The 16,326-nt window shown below is 44.5% G+C and overlaps 1 protein-coding gene across 1 annotated transcript; it reads right to left on the bottom strand.

The window, feature by feature from the left end:
• Positions 1 to 8,493: 8,493 nt before the first annotated feature.
• LOC123094431 (protein DETOXIFICATION 29) lies at positions 8,494 to 14,688 on the bottom strand. The gene is made up of 8 exons (XM_044516438.1): positions 14,214 to 14,688; positions 10,164 to 10,705; positions 9,971 to 10,057; positions 9,825 to 9,881; positions 9,488 to 9,726; positions 9,268 to 9,386; positions 9,045 to 9,131; positions 8,494 to 8,926 (listed from the first exon to the last, which is right to left on the bottom strand). Exons 1-8 carry the CDS (start codon positions 14,409 to 14,411, stop codon positions 8,840 to 8,842), a joined length of 1,416 nt encoding a protein of 471 aa, XP_044372373.1. The 5' UTR covers positions 14,412 to 14,688; the 3' UTR covers positions 8,494 to 8,839.
• Positions 14,689 to 16,326: the final 1,638 nt, after the last annotated feature.

The raw sequence follows: 16,326 nt of genomic DNA, 5'->3' as shown, positions 1-16,326 counted from the left end.
CTCTCCTAACTCCCTCTGCCTATAAAATAGCCCCCTCCCCCGAAATTCGCGGATGAAACCACCCCTAACCCTAGCCTCGTCTTCCTCCGCGCGCCGGACACGTCCGGACGGCGCCGGACGCGTCCGCCGCCGCCTCCCTCAGCCACTCACAGCTCGCCATGTCGCCTCCCGCGCCCGACCCCGCCGCCGGCCCGCGCAGCCCGCTGCAGGCCCGCGGGGCCCGTGCGCCGCCGCCGCCCGGCCCGCTCGCCCGCGCCCTCCGCCTCCCGCGCCGGTCGCCGCCGCCGACTGCCGCCTTCGCCGGCGCCCGTCTCCCTCGCCGCCCGCACTGCCCCGGACCGGATCCACCCTGCCCCGCCGTCCCTCGCTTCGTCGCCGCCTCGCGAGGCCCCGGGCCTCCACCTCCTCGCCGCCGGCTTCGCTCGCCGGCCGCCCTCCGCGCCCGGCCGCCCGCCATTCCCCGTCGCGCCCCTCCTCTTCCGAGCAGCCCGAGCTCCACCGGACCCCGCCGCACCCGGATCCGGCCAAGGAAGCCCCGGATCCAGCGTCCCCGAGCCTCTCCGGCCATCTTCTTCCCCTAATCCGGCAACCTCCTCCGGCGATCTTCGAAATCCGTGCAGCCCGAGGTTGACCCCGAAAACGCCTGTCCTGAATATTTTTGCATTATCATGCCATGTTCATCGCATTGTATCTCTGCATCCGTAGCTCCGTTTCGTGCGTGTAATATGTCAAATTGTTCGTCTCAACGAGTGCATCATTTCATTCCATTGCATCATATTCATTTGAGTCCATCTTGATACCTGAATCATCATTGCAAGAGTGCATCATGATGTTGTCTGCTATCTGTTAACAGAACTTGCTCTTTTGTCATTTTTGCCATGATTGATGTGTGCATCCTATGAGGTTGATGTCTACATGTGTTTTGATCTATGCCATGTATTCTTTACAGAGGTGCTTACCATGTATTTTTGAGATCAATGTGATGACTAGCACAAGCATGCAAACTAGGCTTCGTGATGTTACTGATTTTAGTCCCTGTTCTGCTGTTATTTTGATGCCATGTAAACATGTTGCTACAGAGAGATCCATGCATATTTTGAGATACTTCAGTAAGGGTGTTTTGAACATATGATTATTTTCTATCCATTCATTCCCTTATTTGCAATTATGGAGTAGTCTAGCATGTCATTTTCGTGCTCGACTTTTGCTTCAAAATGTTTCCTGGCAGATTGTTTACATGTTATTCAATGTTGCCAAGGTTGTTGTAGTTGGTCCTTGCATGCTATGAACTTGTTCTTGCCTTGGTTTGTTTCATAAACATGTCTTATTGCTGATTATATGCTTATCTTGTCATGCAATGACTTGTGGTGAGTGAATCAAGCTTGTTAAGTAGGGTACTTGTTGTTGCTATTTTGCTAGGCTGAATCTGTTATTTCATGATGCTATATAAACCTGCTGCTACAAATCATTCTATACATAATCTGGAGATGTTCACTAAATATGTTTTGTTCTACATGTCATGCTCTATCCATTCATGCCCCTGGTTGCATTTATAGATTTCTGTAGCTTGTTCATATCTTGCTTCAAAGTTGCTACATAATGTTGTTGTCAGCCTGTTAACATTAAGTTCAGTTGTTGCCATGCTTGTTGTTAGTGATACATGTACCCTATGGACTTGCTATTGCCATGCTTAGCTTCATAAACATGCCTTCTTACTGTTGGTAACCTTGCCATGACATGTTTTGCTCTGTAGTGAGTTGCACAAGCTCATCAACATGCCTTCAAAATTCTGTTCCTGCCATGTATGAATCTGTAATATAAATTGCCATGTTAACATGGGTGCCATCATATTTTCTGATCCTTTTTGGCTTATGGTCAATAAGGGACATTTGATCTATGTATTTAGTAGATTCATGCCATGCCTTTGTTTGCCATGATAAGTTCCTGTAACATGTTGTTTGATAGCTCTAAACATTGCAACCTGATATTATTTTCAGCAAAGTCTGAACTGTTATTATTTGCAATCTTGCCATGTGTGTTTGAGGATGTTCTAGTGATTTCTGGAGATAGCTCAGTGTTCATGTTTTGTTATACTTTACCTGTACATCATGCTCATGCCTTTTGTTTTCTTGTTGAGGTCCTGTAGCATGTTGTGTTGATGCTTGCAATATGCCTAGTTGCTGTTTCGGACAGCTTGTCCTTTAAACTTGTTTCATGTGTGTGTGTTGCACCGTTGCTCCGTTTTGAGTGTGCTCTATATGAAACTTGCTTAGAATTGCATATAGTTTCATATTATCATGTTGCATCCTTTTTTTGGGGTGTTTGCTTGATGTTTGGGTGCATTTTGCATCAATGCCATGCTTAACTTGTTTTGCTCATATCTTCTAGGCCGTAGCTCCGAATTAAATGAACTTTATATGTAACTTGACTAGAATCTCGTGTAGATCATCTTGGTGCATCTTAACTTGCTGTTTAACAACTTGAACATAAGGTTTATTCAGATCTGGACCAATTTCGAAATATGCATATGAGGACTTACCGGAATTGTTATATGTTGTTCCCGGCCTCATTTAAACTTGCATTGATGTGTTGCTCTTGTTTGCATCATCTCTTGCCATGAGTAGCAGCATGTAGTCTTGTCATGCATCATGCTTGTTGTGCATCATGTCTTGTCTATGAGTGGTGTGTTTACTATGTTGTGTGCTTCTCTCGATAGTTCCCGTTTCGTTGCGATCGTGAAGATTCGTTCGTCTACGCTTGGTTCGGCTTCATCCGTTCGTCTTCTTCATGGACTCGTTCTTCTTCCTTGCGGGATTTCAGGCAAGATGACCGCTACCCTGGATCTCATTACTATCATTGCTATGCCAGTTGCTTCGTTCCATCGCTTTGCTGCGCTACCTATCTTTTGCTCGTCAAGCCTCCCATATTGCCATGAACCTCTAACCTTTGATACCTTTCCTATGCAAACCATTGCTTGGCTATGTTACCGCTTTTGCTCAGCCCCTCTTATAGCGTTGTTAGTTGTAGGTGAAGTTGAAGATTTCTCCATGGTGGACAGGATTTTGGTTGGGATATCACAATATCTCTTATATTATTAATGCATCTATATATTTGGTAAAGGGTGGAAGACTCGGCCTTATGCCTGGTGTTTTGTTCCACTCTTGTCGCCCTAGTTTCCGTCATACCGGTGTTATGTTCCCGGATTTTGCGTTCCTTACGCGGTCGGGTGATTTATGGGACCCCCTTGACAGTTCGCTTTGAATAAAACTCCTCCAGCAAGGCCCAACCTTGGTTTTACCATTTGCCTCACCTAGCCCTTTTTCCCTTGGGAGTCGCGCTCTCGAGGGTCATCTTTATTTTATCCCCCCCGGGCCAGTGCTCGTCGTGAGTGTTGGTCCAACCTATCAGCCGCCGGTGGCCACCAGGGACAACTCTGGGTTGGCCTACCGGAAGTTTGGACAATCCGGTGTGCCTTGAGAACGAGATATGTGCAGCTCCTATCAGGATTTGTCGGCACATTCGGGCGGCTTTGCTGGTCTTGTTTTACCATTGTCGAAATGTCCGGGATTCTGAGTCTGATCGGGTCTTCCTGGGAGAAGGAATATCCTTCGTTGATCGCGAGAGCTTATCATGGGCTAAGTTGGGACACCCCTGCAGGGTATAATCTTTCGAAAGCCGTGCCTGCGGTTATAGGCAGATGGGAATTTGTTAAGTCCGGTGGTAGATAACTTGACACCAGATCCGAATTAAAACGCATCAACCATGTGAGTAGCCGTGATGGTCTCTTTTCGGCGGAGTCCGGAAAGTGAACACGGTTTCTGTGTTATGATTGACGTAAGTAGGTGTTCAGGATCACCTCTTCATCATTGCTAGTTGACGACCGTTCCTTTGCTTCTCTTCTCGCTCTTATTTGCGTATGTTAGCCACCATATATGCTTAATCGCTGCTGCAGCCTCACCACTTTACCCCTTCCTTTCCCTTTAAGCTTTGTTAGTCTTGATACCCATGGTAATGGGATTGCTGAGTCCTCGTGGCTCACAGATTACTACAACAACAGTTGCAGGTACAGGTTATGAGATGATCAGGATGCGAGAGCGATGCTTACTTGTTTTGGAGTTCTTCTTCTGCTTCTTCTTCGATCAGGGGATAGGTTCCAGGTCGGCAGCCTGGGCTAGCAGGGTGGATGTCGTTTGAGCTTCTGTTTGTGTTTCATCCGTAGTCGGATGATGCTCTTTTGTATTGTGATGTTGTATTCGTGTGGCATTGTATGCCTCTTGTATGCATCCCCATGTATTATGTAATGTTGATGTAATGATATCCACCTTGCAAAAGCGTTTCAATATGCGGGTCTATCCTTGGTGGGACCTTCGAGTTCCTTTTAGATAGGGTCGCATATTGGGCGTGACAGGGAGCCTCGCAACAATCAGTGCCACTTGGCGCGCTCTCAGCCATTTGCCACGTGTCGCGCTCTGGACGCTCTTTTTGGATTTTATTCTTTTTATTTTTCTGCGCACGTTTTCGGCTTTTTAAACGGTTTTTTCGATGTTTTGGTTTTCCACCGGTCTTCCTTAGCTTTTTGTACAACAGAAAATTTTCAAAAAAAAATTGCGCAAGAAACACGTTTTTTTCACGATAGTCACGGTTATGCTTCCCCGAGAGACACGGTTTGCGTTCGCGAGAGTCACGGCCGTGCATCTTGGCAACGAAAAAAATTGTGTTTTCTGTTTTTGTTTCCTTTCGCGAGAGTCACGGTTTTGCTTCCGCGAGAGGCATGATTGTGCTTTAGCGAGAGTCATGGCCATGCCTCTCGGAAACGAAAAAAACGCATTTCCTGTTTTTGTTCCTTTCACGAGAGTCACAGTTTTGCTTCCGCGAAAAGCATGGTTGTGCTTTCGCGAGAATAACGGCCGTGCCTCTCGAAAACGAATTTTTCCTTTCGCGAGAGTCACGGTTTTGCTTATGCGAGAGGCACGGTTGTGCTTTTGCAGGAGTCACGGCCGTGCCTCCTCGAAAATGAAAAAAAAACACGTTTTCTCTTTTTTTTCGCGAGAGTCATGGTTTTGCTTCCGCGAGAGGCAGGGTTGTGATTTCGTGAGAGGCATAGGCGTGCCTATTTCTGAAAGGGAAAAATCCGTGCTCCCGGTTCGGTTTTTTCGTGAAAAAAAGTTCGTCGAATCCGTGCTTCCTAGGCGTCAAAGTTCTTTTTCCCGCTATTTTATTTGTTTTTTCCTTGTACCCCTCGAAAAATAATATTTTTCCCTTTTCAATCATTTTTTATTTTTTCTTTTCTTTTTTTGCGATTTTTTTTTCAATCTATTTATCTTCAATCATGATAGTACAATGAACACCAGAATAGACGAAACTGAGCCGCGTGCACGGGTTCACTTAGGCATGTCAAGTGCAAGGAGGGTGGTAGAACGCTAGGGCTATGTCTCCGAAATCACCAACGAAGAGTCATTTCTTACAAATGTCACTCCCACCTTTTCAGGCACTGACAAGTGACATACATACAGTGCGCCACTTGACGCAACCTGAAAGGTTTTTTTTGTAAATTTGTTATTCAAAATGTTTTATCTCCTGAACGGAAACAAATTTGTGTCTTCGTCTTTGCTTCTTCTGGAAGCACATTTTCCCCCTTTTTGAAAAAAATAGTTGTGTTTCTTATGGAAGCAAATCCGTACTTCCACGAAAAGCAAATCTGTGCTTTCTCATGGAAGCATAATATTTTTTTCCTTTTACGAGGAGCATATATGCGCCTTCACGAAAGCAAATATGTACTTCTCTTGGAAGCATAATTTTTTTTCCCGCACAAACAGAAACCGGAGAAAACCAGGCAAACGACGAAGGCAAGAATCATAAAAGGAAATCTAAAATCCAAAAATGCATACAGAAAAATAAAATAAAATTCAGAGAAAGCGTCCAACACGCGATATGTGGCGGCGACGACGCACCACTTGACATGCTCTGATGGCACCAAAAGTGACCCCTGAAGGTCCCACACATGGGTTAACCTCCAGTCCTATGGCTCGCACCTACCGATTCCTAATAAGGAATCAATGACGGGTCGGCCCATTAGCTATGTTGCTTGATGGCTTCATTCACACTTTGTCCGGTCGCTACGTTCGATCGGTATAGTCTGGTTTTTTTTCTTTTCGTTCTCTGTTGTTTTTATTTGGGGTTTTCACTAATTTTCCTCTTTTCTTCATTATGATTTTGGTTTTCCCTGTTTTTGCAACAATTTTCTTTGTTTTTTTTTCTTTATACTTTGATCTTCTTTGTGTCTTTCTTGGATTTTTTTAGTTTTTATTATTTCATCGCCTTTCTTTTTCTTTCATTGTCGCTTTTTTGGTTTCTTTTTTCAACATCTGTCCACTTTTTCATACACATTGTATATTTTTTGTATACATGTTTTAAAAAAAATTCAAAAACATGTGTTGAATATATTTTTCAACAACAACAACAACAAAAACACCCCTAAAAAATCCTTTAATTTCAAACAAGTTGGGGTAGGCTAATCATTTTTTTAAATACATGTTAAAACATGGTTGAATGATAAATTTTTTAACTACGCAAACATTTTTCAAAACACCACGCACACATTTTTTAAACTTGTGAATATTGAACTAAATTTGATTAACATGTTTTGAATGTACTTAACTTTTGCTTTGAACTACACAAACATTCTTTTACATTGTATTTTTTTAAAAAAAATCACGTACATTTTATTGAAATGTGTAACATTTTTGAATTGCCACAAACATTTTCATACACATGATTAACATTTATAATTTTGTCATTCGCATTATACATTTTTTCATGCACACCAGAAATATTTTCTAAACATGTTTAAGATTTTTCAAATAGAAGATTAACATTTTTCAAAAAAAATGTAAATGCTTTTGTAGTGTGTGTGTGTATTTAATATCTTGAAATATAAACAAAAGTAGTAAAAACTTAAAGAAAATATGAAGGAAAAACAAAAACCAAAAATAAAATCACGCATGGCGTCAGCGTGACTCGGCTTGTGGTTACTGGACCATCCCAACTCAGGCTCCCTGGAGGTGACCTCACTTCCAGGGAGTCTGAGCTGGGATGGTCCACCTCCAGGGAGCCTGAGCTGGTATACAAACCGGCTTGTGGTTATCGAATCCGACAATGAACAACAAGCCGCCTATGATGAGGGACTCGTGAGAGTTTTTTTCCCTTCGTAACGGAGTTTCTATAAATAGTAATTTAAATATTTTTAGCACAGATTATATATTATATATTTAAAGTATATGATGGGCTAACAAGAAGAAAAAAAGACATATATGTGGACATACAATAAAATATAAGGGAAAAACCTACTACAATCCACTATACAAATTCGTTCATAGAAAATATATAATGCATTATTGTAACATCAAGAGTAATTTGTATATATATGTGCCTCACATTTATGCATATAATAATATTATATGTTCAAAAAATATAATTTGGTACATGTCTGTAGCAATTGTGTTTTAGTTATAATTACTTGTAGTATGTTATATGTAACACTACATACATAAATACATCGGTGTGTCTACGCTCTCGATTCTTAAAAGTGTTGAACCAAACAAAACTTATACAGTACTTGACTTCACTACTAGTTTGGTTTCCGACTCTGTTGCCATACATATAACTGAACTGAAATTGATGCCCAATTCTAATTCTCATAAAACATGAATTAGTAGTTGAATTTCATTTCTCCAATCGAAACAGATCCTAAAAGGCCGATTTCCCCAATGACAAAGCCGAGAGAGGCGATTTTCAGGACCATGGTTCGGCCGAACCCATGGTCCAGACCATACGATTTCCAACCGTTACACATGTGGATCTGTGCCTCTTTTGTGTTCAAATTTTCTGTTACATCTTAACCTCTCCAGGCTCACGTTAACCTATCTGCTTGTAAGCACACCCTAGGCCTGTGTGGGCTAGCATTTTTTTATTTCAGACTAGATGGGCTGGCACATGTCTCTAGGTACATACCTATCACACCTTTGCACAAAAATGTCGATTTATCATGATAGCAGCTACAAAAGAATTATTTTTAAAGCTTCGATAAGCATATGTGTTATAAAAATGTCTAGATTTTTCAAAAGTTGAATAGCAGTAAGTTATGTGCCTATAATACTTTCAATCAATATTAAGTAGGAAACTAGTACTGATATTTTGGAAAAAGAGATGTAGACACATCAACTATGAAAATTTATCTGTTCAGAAACTAAAAATTCTAGATACTATTGGCTTTGCTATATGTCTGATCAGCAGGCCATCAATCATGTACAGGAAAAATGTAAGTTTCATGGGATACAAAACTGAAGAAAAAAGAGTTGCAAATGTAACTATGAAAATTTATCTATGGATTCCTTGCCAGCCTACTCCATTCATGTGTTGGGAACAGAGCTTGGCGAGCATAACGAGGCAATAAACAATAGTAAACAGTGCTTGTGCATGGTAGACAACATTTCATTGCCCGATGTAACATCACTATTTTATTAGCTAATAGCATCAAATAGGATTATTAGCACATGTAGTGCTTCTAACCCTCACCAAACTGTTCCCTCCATCTTCCTAAACTATTCCCGCCATGCAATACTTTACCAACCATGCACATATCCCCAGACGCGGTGCCTTCAGATGAGTGGTTTTGAGCGTGGGTTCGGATGGACCATGGTCCCAAGCAACATTGCCGCAAAGCCGAGGTACACCGGATCAATCTCAGTCTGTGGATGTTAATTAGTTCTATACAATCTACCTATATGTGTTTTCCATGTACATATTATCATTGTCCAATCTGCATGAAGGAACCATCTGATCATCTATGTATGCTACCGTTCGTCGCCGCCGGCAATGTTTCACTGCTTCCTCCCCACTCCCTTATCCTCTCTTCGGCCAACATAGCCTGCACGTTAAAAGTTCAGACACTTTTTATATAAGGATCTGCTCAACTTCGATCGAGTCATTATATATAAAAAATAACTACGATCGACGGATCGGGTGATGTTAGCATTGTACATCACCTGTTTCTCCCACTTGGTTCTGAAGCAAATTATGAGAAGTACAGCAGTCTGCAGCAGCGTGCCAATGGACATGCCCACCCAAATCCCCTGCAGAAACACGTTGTTGTATATTCATAGCAGGTTAGAATCCGAATTCCCGTTTTGTAATTATGCATCCATCTTATTTCTCTCAAAAATAATAATTATACATCCATCTTGGAGGTTGATCTGATTTTGTCCTTACCAATGCACCATGTCTAAGCTTGAAGCCAAAGAGGACCCCCAGTGGGATGCCAACCAAGTAGTAGCACCCAATGTTTATGATGGCAACAAGCGTCTGCCACCCTGCTCCTATCGCCACACCTGCACAGTGACACCGAAACAATTTCTCGTTCAGATCTTCCTATTTTCGTTGGGAATAATGGCCTAATTTGGTGACTGGTGGGTGTAGTGGTGGTACGTGCCTGAGAGCACAGGCTGGATGCTGTTGAGGAAGATGGTTGCTGCAAGAAGATAGCCGAGCTTTGCAGCCTCGCTCACCACCTCTTCGTTGTCGCTGAAGAAGCGTGGCAACTCGGTCCTCCAGGCGAGGAACACGGCCAAGAAGACCGCCCCGATGGCGGCAGACGTCGACACTGCCATGATCACTGAGAACCTGGCTGCCTTCGGCCTGTTCGCGCCCAGCTCGTTCGACACCCTAACGCTGCATGTCATAGATTTTTTGCATCAGCACATACATTGATGGATCTCGTCTTCTCTTGTGTTGGTGGTGCTATATTTGTGTTGTTGAGAGCATTATACCTCACTGCTGCATTGAAGCCAAGTGCAACCATCAGGGTCCAGAGCTGGTAGTTGATGCTGCAGATTTCAGAAACCGTTTAATCATTGAACCATTTCTGTACATGTACAAAGTTCAGTTACAGGTTTGTCAGAGGAAATTTGCTTACCAGACTGACATGATGTCAACCTCGAGTTGAGCATTCTTCAGGAGACCCACAAGGATGAGCACTGCAGTGTAGTACCAAAGCTCCAAGCTAAACAACACACACACACACACACATATAAATTCTATAAGTACTATTCAAAATGATACCAGGCAATCTACCAGGTGGTTTCAATTAAATTCGTGTATCTACCAACCAGAGCATAACGGCGGAGGCGAGGGAGAGCCTGACGAAGGCGGCAAGGTTGCTGAAGGCGAGCATCGAGAACCCCTTCCACGCCTCGGGGAAGCAGCCGGAGACGAGGTAGGCGAACTGCGCGAGGATGATGATCCACCAGGTGACGTTGCCGATCATGGCGGCGCCGAAGAGGCCGTGGCCGAGGCGCGTGACGAACACGTAGTTGAGCACGACGTGGAGGGCGAGGACGACGCCGGAGATGAAGGTCATGGCCCAGACCTTGCTCTGCGCCTGGAAGAACTTTTGCAGCGGGAAATTGGCGGCGTAAGCGAACAGCTGCGGGACGACCCACCGTGTGTAGCGCCCCGCGACGGCGGACATGGCGGCGGGCTGGTGGAGCGCGCGGAGGATGGGCGCCGCGAAGACGTAGGTTGGCGCGAGCACCAGCGCGGTGGCGCCGCAGATGATCCAGGAGCGCTGGATGTAGATGCCCAACATGTCCACCTGCCCCGCGCCCACCGCCTGCCCACACAGTGTCTCCAGCGCGCTGCCCATGCCAAGCTGCAAACACAACCCATGGCGTCACCTCGTGTTATTTTACTTGGAACATTACATGCGTGCGAGGGAAGGAGCAAAATTTGCTTTATAATATAAAGCGGGGAAAACTCTTTTTTTGGAAGGAACAAAATTCAAACACCGTCATCACACGTTACACGCACTCTGTGTGGAAGGCTATGGACAAGTTAATTCACTCCTTATCATGTACCATTCAAACCTTGTTCACTTTTCATCTTTCGAAAGAAAACTTGTTCAATGGTAGAGATTAATTTACTTCATTTCCTCCTTGTCTCTCTCTAAACACTCATCTACATGGCGAACTATTATGTCATTGTGGTTTCCCTTGTGCCCCGGCCGCTCACATCGACACAATACGCATTGCCCTTATACAACCTGCGGTGTTATCTACCCACATAAGCATAAGCAATAACCATATTGCTATGGTCTGCCTTTGTTCCTCTCGAGACAAAAGTCCACAGACCACCCAAGGTGAACCCTAACCCTGAACTCTCAAACTCTAACCCGCCCCTCCAACATATGCATTATCTCCTTTAATGTAACCCCTCCTATTAATCTAGCTTCACCCGGCCTGCCTTTAGTGAAGCTATAAAAGTGATAAATGGAGGGGCACAATGGCAAAAGATTGACCAGAATTGGTTTTTTTATACTTGCATTTTTCATGAGTGAGGCTTTTTGGCTTTCGGGCTCCATGAAGCCCGAAATTTTCATTTTTCCTTCTACCCTTTGGGTTTCAAAAGAATTCTTAAAATAAATACACAAGTACTTATAGATGTATACTAGTTGTGCGTAAATTTTTACTATGAAATACATTTTGATGTGAGATGTAAAAGAGAAATCATGTACTTTTATAGTGAATACTAAATGTGTCAGAAATACATTATTTTGTTATTTTTGTGTAGCTCGCATAAAAATGTATTTCACCATGAAACTTTACAGGCAAGTAGTACTTTTTTTTTGAAAAGTACAGGCAAGTAGTATACATCCATAGATATGTGTGTGTATTTTCAGATTTTTTTTAAACATACAAATTTGATTTTTGATTTTTCCAAATTCCAGGCTCGAGCTCCATTACCTATTTCCGCATTTTTTTTAGATGGAGCAATTTCCGCATTTTCATATGATATCTGACGTGTGGTAGGTGCAAACATGGGAGGCGGGGGCGTGAGGGGTGGCCATCGATGTCAAAATAGGGTGAGCCATGACCTCACGATCTTGACTCGTTTTCTGTCTCACACTGTCTATTTGGTTGGGTAATTTCCCTATTAAAACTCCACAGTCAATCCATGAGGAATATAGCCCTATTTTATGCATATAGAAATGTCCCTGAATACTAAAGACAACATGTGTTTATAAAAAGATTATTGTATGTGGGGAAAATATTGAGAGAATTAAAAAGATATGTCCCTGTTTTAAAAAAAACTTTACGTTTTTCAGGAAAAAGTATCAATATTAAATGTAAGCAATATTAACATATTGACTTAATTAAAAATTTAACACATATTAAAACTACATAATATTTGAATACAAAGAGAAATGTGAAACAAAAATAAATAAATAAAGACCAGACGGTTAATAAAGCGGCTCACACACATGATGAAGAGGTGAGCGAATGCTTGGTATTGGTTGCAATAAACAAGATATAGTGTTTTCACCATAGAGAAGAATAGCTAGAAGTGTTAATAGCCAATTTTACCAACTAAAAAAGAGAAATAAAAAGTCAATTAACATAGTCAGCACTACCGTTGTCCTATGCCACACCTAGATAGTGAAATGATCATTTGGTGCAACCAATGAAAGATGGTCTCTTGGATTTTATTGAGACGATTTGGTTGGCCGGCTACTACTAGGATTTTTGAGGTATGATAATTATTTTCCTATGTTCTCTTCTTCTTTTTGCTCTTGAAGCAGTCATGTGCGGCAGTTTTTTTATGTCAAATATTTTTTTAGTTGGAATGTGCATTTTAAAATCATCACAAAAATGCTGCACGCATCACTCGATGCGGAGGCCGACGAATACATCCTCTTTTTGAAATGAAAGAACAGAAATAGTGAAATGGCCAAACCGAACGATATGTACGCGCCGTATGTGTACATGCACTACCCCGGCGGCGGCATACGGCGCCACAGTCCCCACGTTTTCGTGGCTCGAGTTCGGATGGAGTACGTTGTCGTCCACCGATCGTTCGGGCGCATCTGTCAACTTTTCCCCGTGCACCGAACGACGGAAAACGACCGCCGGGAAACCCGAAATGGTTTCCTCCGACGTGTCGTGGCGTCTCGTCCTTGTCCCTCGTTCGCTCATCGGTCAACCCAGCCCGAATTTGGCTGGCCAGTGGCACGACGAAGTGATGAGAACGCACGACACGTACATCCGTGTGCACGCAGCTCCACCCAAACTTTTGAGGTAGATCTGGAGAGAGCGTCTGTACTTTAACTTGCTGGTTCTGGCAAAAGCAGAGGTTTGGTTTCTAACGCAATCTTGCTGCTTTCATCGGTGTCAAAAAAAAAGGAAAGCACGGCTCTTTACTTGCATGCATGGATGGATGCCCCTGCACGGTGCAGTGTCGGCCATCGCACAATTACCAGCTCACCATGTGCCATTGGAGTTGCTCTAAGCTTTTTCGCATGTGACCCCTTAGGCTTTTCTCGATTCCGAGCAAGTAGAAAACACGCGAGCGTACACGCGAGCACGCATGTTTGCACAACAGAATCCTTAGCTTGATCGATCGATGATACTTATGGCTAGCAGCCAGCCAGCCAGGTATGGTCTCGATCACTAGGCAAACTGAGAATTAATTTAAACAATCACTACTAGCCCCAGTACTCCAGTTCATGCGTAAGCTAGTGTGTAATATCCGTCACAATGTTAGGCCTTTCTTTATATTGCTACAAGTTTTAGTATGGTTATTAAGCAAGCACGCAGAGAGAGACATGTTGTTAGTTCCTTATTAGGTTATATACGCATGGGCAATCAATCCTTGTTTTTATTGGCGTCCTGCTGACCCAAGTCTCCAAGGGAAGGAACAAACTCGGGTGTTAATTTGCGACGCACGGGAGCTGACGTAGACGGAGACGTGCAAACCACCCTACATTACCACGGCACATTGCGCGCTAGCTAGCTAGCTTAATTAATCAGCTATATACATATACCTACTAGCTGCGCTTGATGCATCTTGATTACGAGTGCCAACCTCTTAATATATATCTACGTGCTTCGCAAATTCTGCAATCTGTAATTAATTAAGAACCGATCGAGCTACTAGTTTGAATTGATCGACACATGATCCAGTTAATCAAGAGTTATGACATGTACTCAGGCACGCTGCACCCGTACGTGCGACTAAATTTTGCCAAGTTAATTGGTGCAGATCAACAGATGGCATGGAAGCATCTAAGCACATGCATATACGTATCTACAGTATGAGCTAGCTAGCAAAGTAGCAATGCGCGTTAGCATATATGCGAGTTGGTTGGCTTGTGGCGTGCGTACCAGGACACCGTAGGCGAAGCCCTCGATGACGTTCTCGACGACGGTGACGGCGGCGAGCTCGACCTCGCCGATGTGGCCCACGAAGCCGACGGTGACGAAGCCGATGGAGAACTGGAACACGGCGGTGAGGATCGCCGGGAACGCGATGTGCCACAGCAGCCTCGACTCCTGCAAGCTCTTGCCCACCATCTTCCCCATCAACTTGATCGATCCGGCCGGCCGGAGCCGAGTCGCCGACGATGTGTATCAGGCCGGCGGCGGGCGGGCCAGCTACTCCAACTCCACCCGTCCAACCCTCCTGCAACTCACTCGGGGCGGTGTCTGTATGATGAACTCCCGGCCGGTGTATGTATACCAAGTGTGTTCGTGGCGTGCGCTATTGAACAGAGGAGGAAGATGGATGTGAGAGAAGTTCCAGAGTTAGCTAGGTAAAGGGTAAAGCTAACGAAGCTAGGCTAGCCTGCTGTTATTTATAGGCTTCTTCCAACCTCGGGCATATTCGGTCCCCGACTCCCCGTGCCTTCAAGGCTTCAGCCACTATCTCTGCTGATGCTACTGCATGAGAGTACACAGTACACACAGATGTAGTACTACGTAGTAGCTATTGATTGGCTGCTAATGCGTCGATTGTTTGACGAAACTGGGCCTCGTGCACAGGGTGGTTTACAGGTGACGAGTGGGTGGCCAGGCCCATCGGCAGTGAGAGAGATGTGGTACTTCCGGCCCTCCGGTCCGTGTGAGGCGGGTCGGGTGGGTAGGTGGGTGGAGTGATGTGGATTGGGATGGAGCAGGGCAACCAGTGTTGTGGACTTCCACTGATTTTCAGAGGGTTCCATCAATCACCGGATCATGACTGGCGTGTTCAACAGCGAAAAAGATGTGCATCAATGACAGCATTAGCGTGTGCTACTAGTTTGTTGTGTGTGGTCAGGACTCAGGAGTGCGTAGGTAGATTAGATTGGTTGAAACTTCAAACCAGTGCTTTCGAGAATAGCATCCGCTAGCTTTTTTTGGTGCATTTTCCTTTTTTGCTTTTGGACTTTGCTGATCATAGCAGGAGCATTTGAGCTCCGGGTGGAGGCACTCATATCACAATCATGGGATAATTGCCTTGGAGTGATTTCACTTCATGGAACTCAATGAAATCCGGAGGGTAGTTGTTGTGTCTATAAGTTGGACCAATCTAACTTTTTTGTTTGGACGTCTTTGTTAGCCCATTGAATTGAACTGGGATGCAATACCGAAACAACCAATGCATTGAAATGGACTGCAATTCAAGAGTTTTTGTTCGGATGCATTTGTTCTGTCAATCTCCCATGTCACCGCTGCCTGTCTGCGTTCTTGTCCTAGCTACTCACCACACATTTGCATTTACCAACCTTTTTTTTATCTATTCATCTTCAATCATGGCAGTACAACGAGCATCAGAAATAATAAAAATTACATCCAGATTCGCAGACCACCTAGCGACGACTACAAACATTAAAGCGAGCCGAAGGCGTGCCGCCGTCATTGCCCCTCCCTCGTCGAAGTCGGGTAAAACTTGTTGTAGTAGACAATCAGGAAGTCGTCGTGCTAAGGCCCATAGGACTAGCGCAATAGAACAGCAACCGCCATCGACGAAGAGTAGCGTAGGTCCGAAGGACCCAACCTGAAAACACATGAATGTAGACGAACTACGACCAGATCCGAGCAAATCCACCAAGGACAGATCCGCCGGAAACACACCTCCACACGCCCACCGATGATGCTAGACACACCATCGAGACAGCGGCTAGGTGTGGAGAACCTTATTCCATCTTCTGGGAGCCGACGTCGTCTCCTCTTTCTGAGCAGGACACAAACCCTAACAAAACCCGAAGAAACAAATGAAAACAGAGCCCTCCTGCCGGCAAGGGCCGAGATCCACCGCGCCGCCATGGCCCTAAGGCCACCGGAGACGAAGCAGACCGACGACGGCGCCGGCGGGAGGCAGGGAACCCTAGACTTTTCTTGGAGAGGAGGCTAGACGGGTGTTGTTACCTAGCCGGTCGTCATACACTTCATAGCCCCCGCCTCCCCGCCTCGATCCAGACAAAGTCGTCCTTGGGGAGCAGGCCACCCATGATCTGTC

The sequence above is a fragment of the Triticum aestivum genome, chromosome 4B (genome assembly GCF_018294505.1).
Source record: "Triticum aestivum cultivar Chinese Spring chromosome 4B, IWGSC CS RefSeq v2.1, whole genome shotgun sequence".
NCBI lineage: Eukaryota > Viridiplantae > Streptophyta > Magnoliopsida > Poales > Poaceae > Triticum > Triticum aestivum.
The sequence above is the reverse complement of the archived record's forward strand: the minus strand, read 5'-3'. Positions and strand labels throughout refer to the sequence as shown.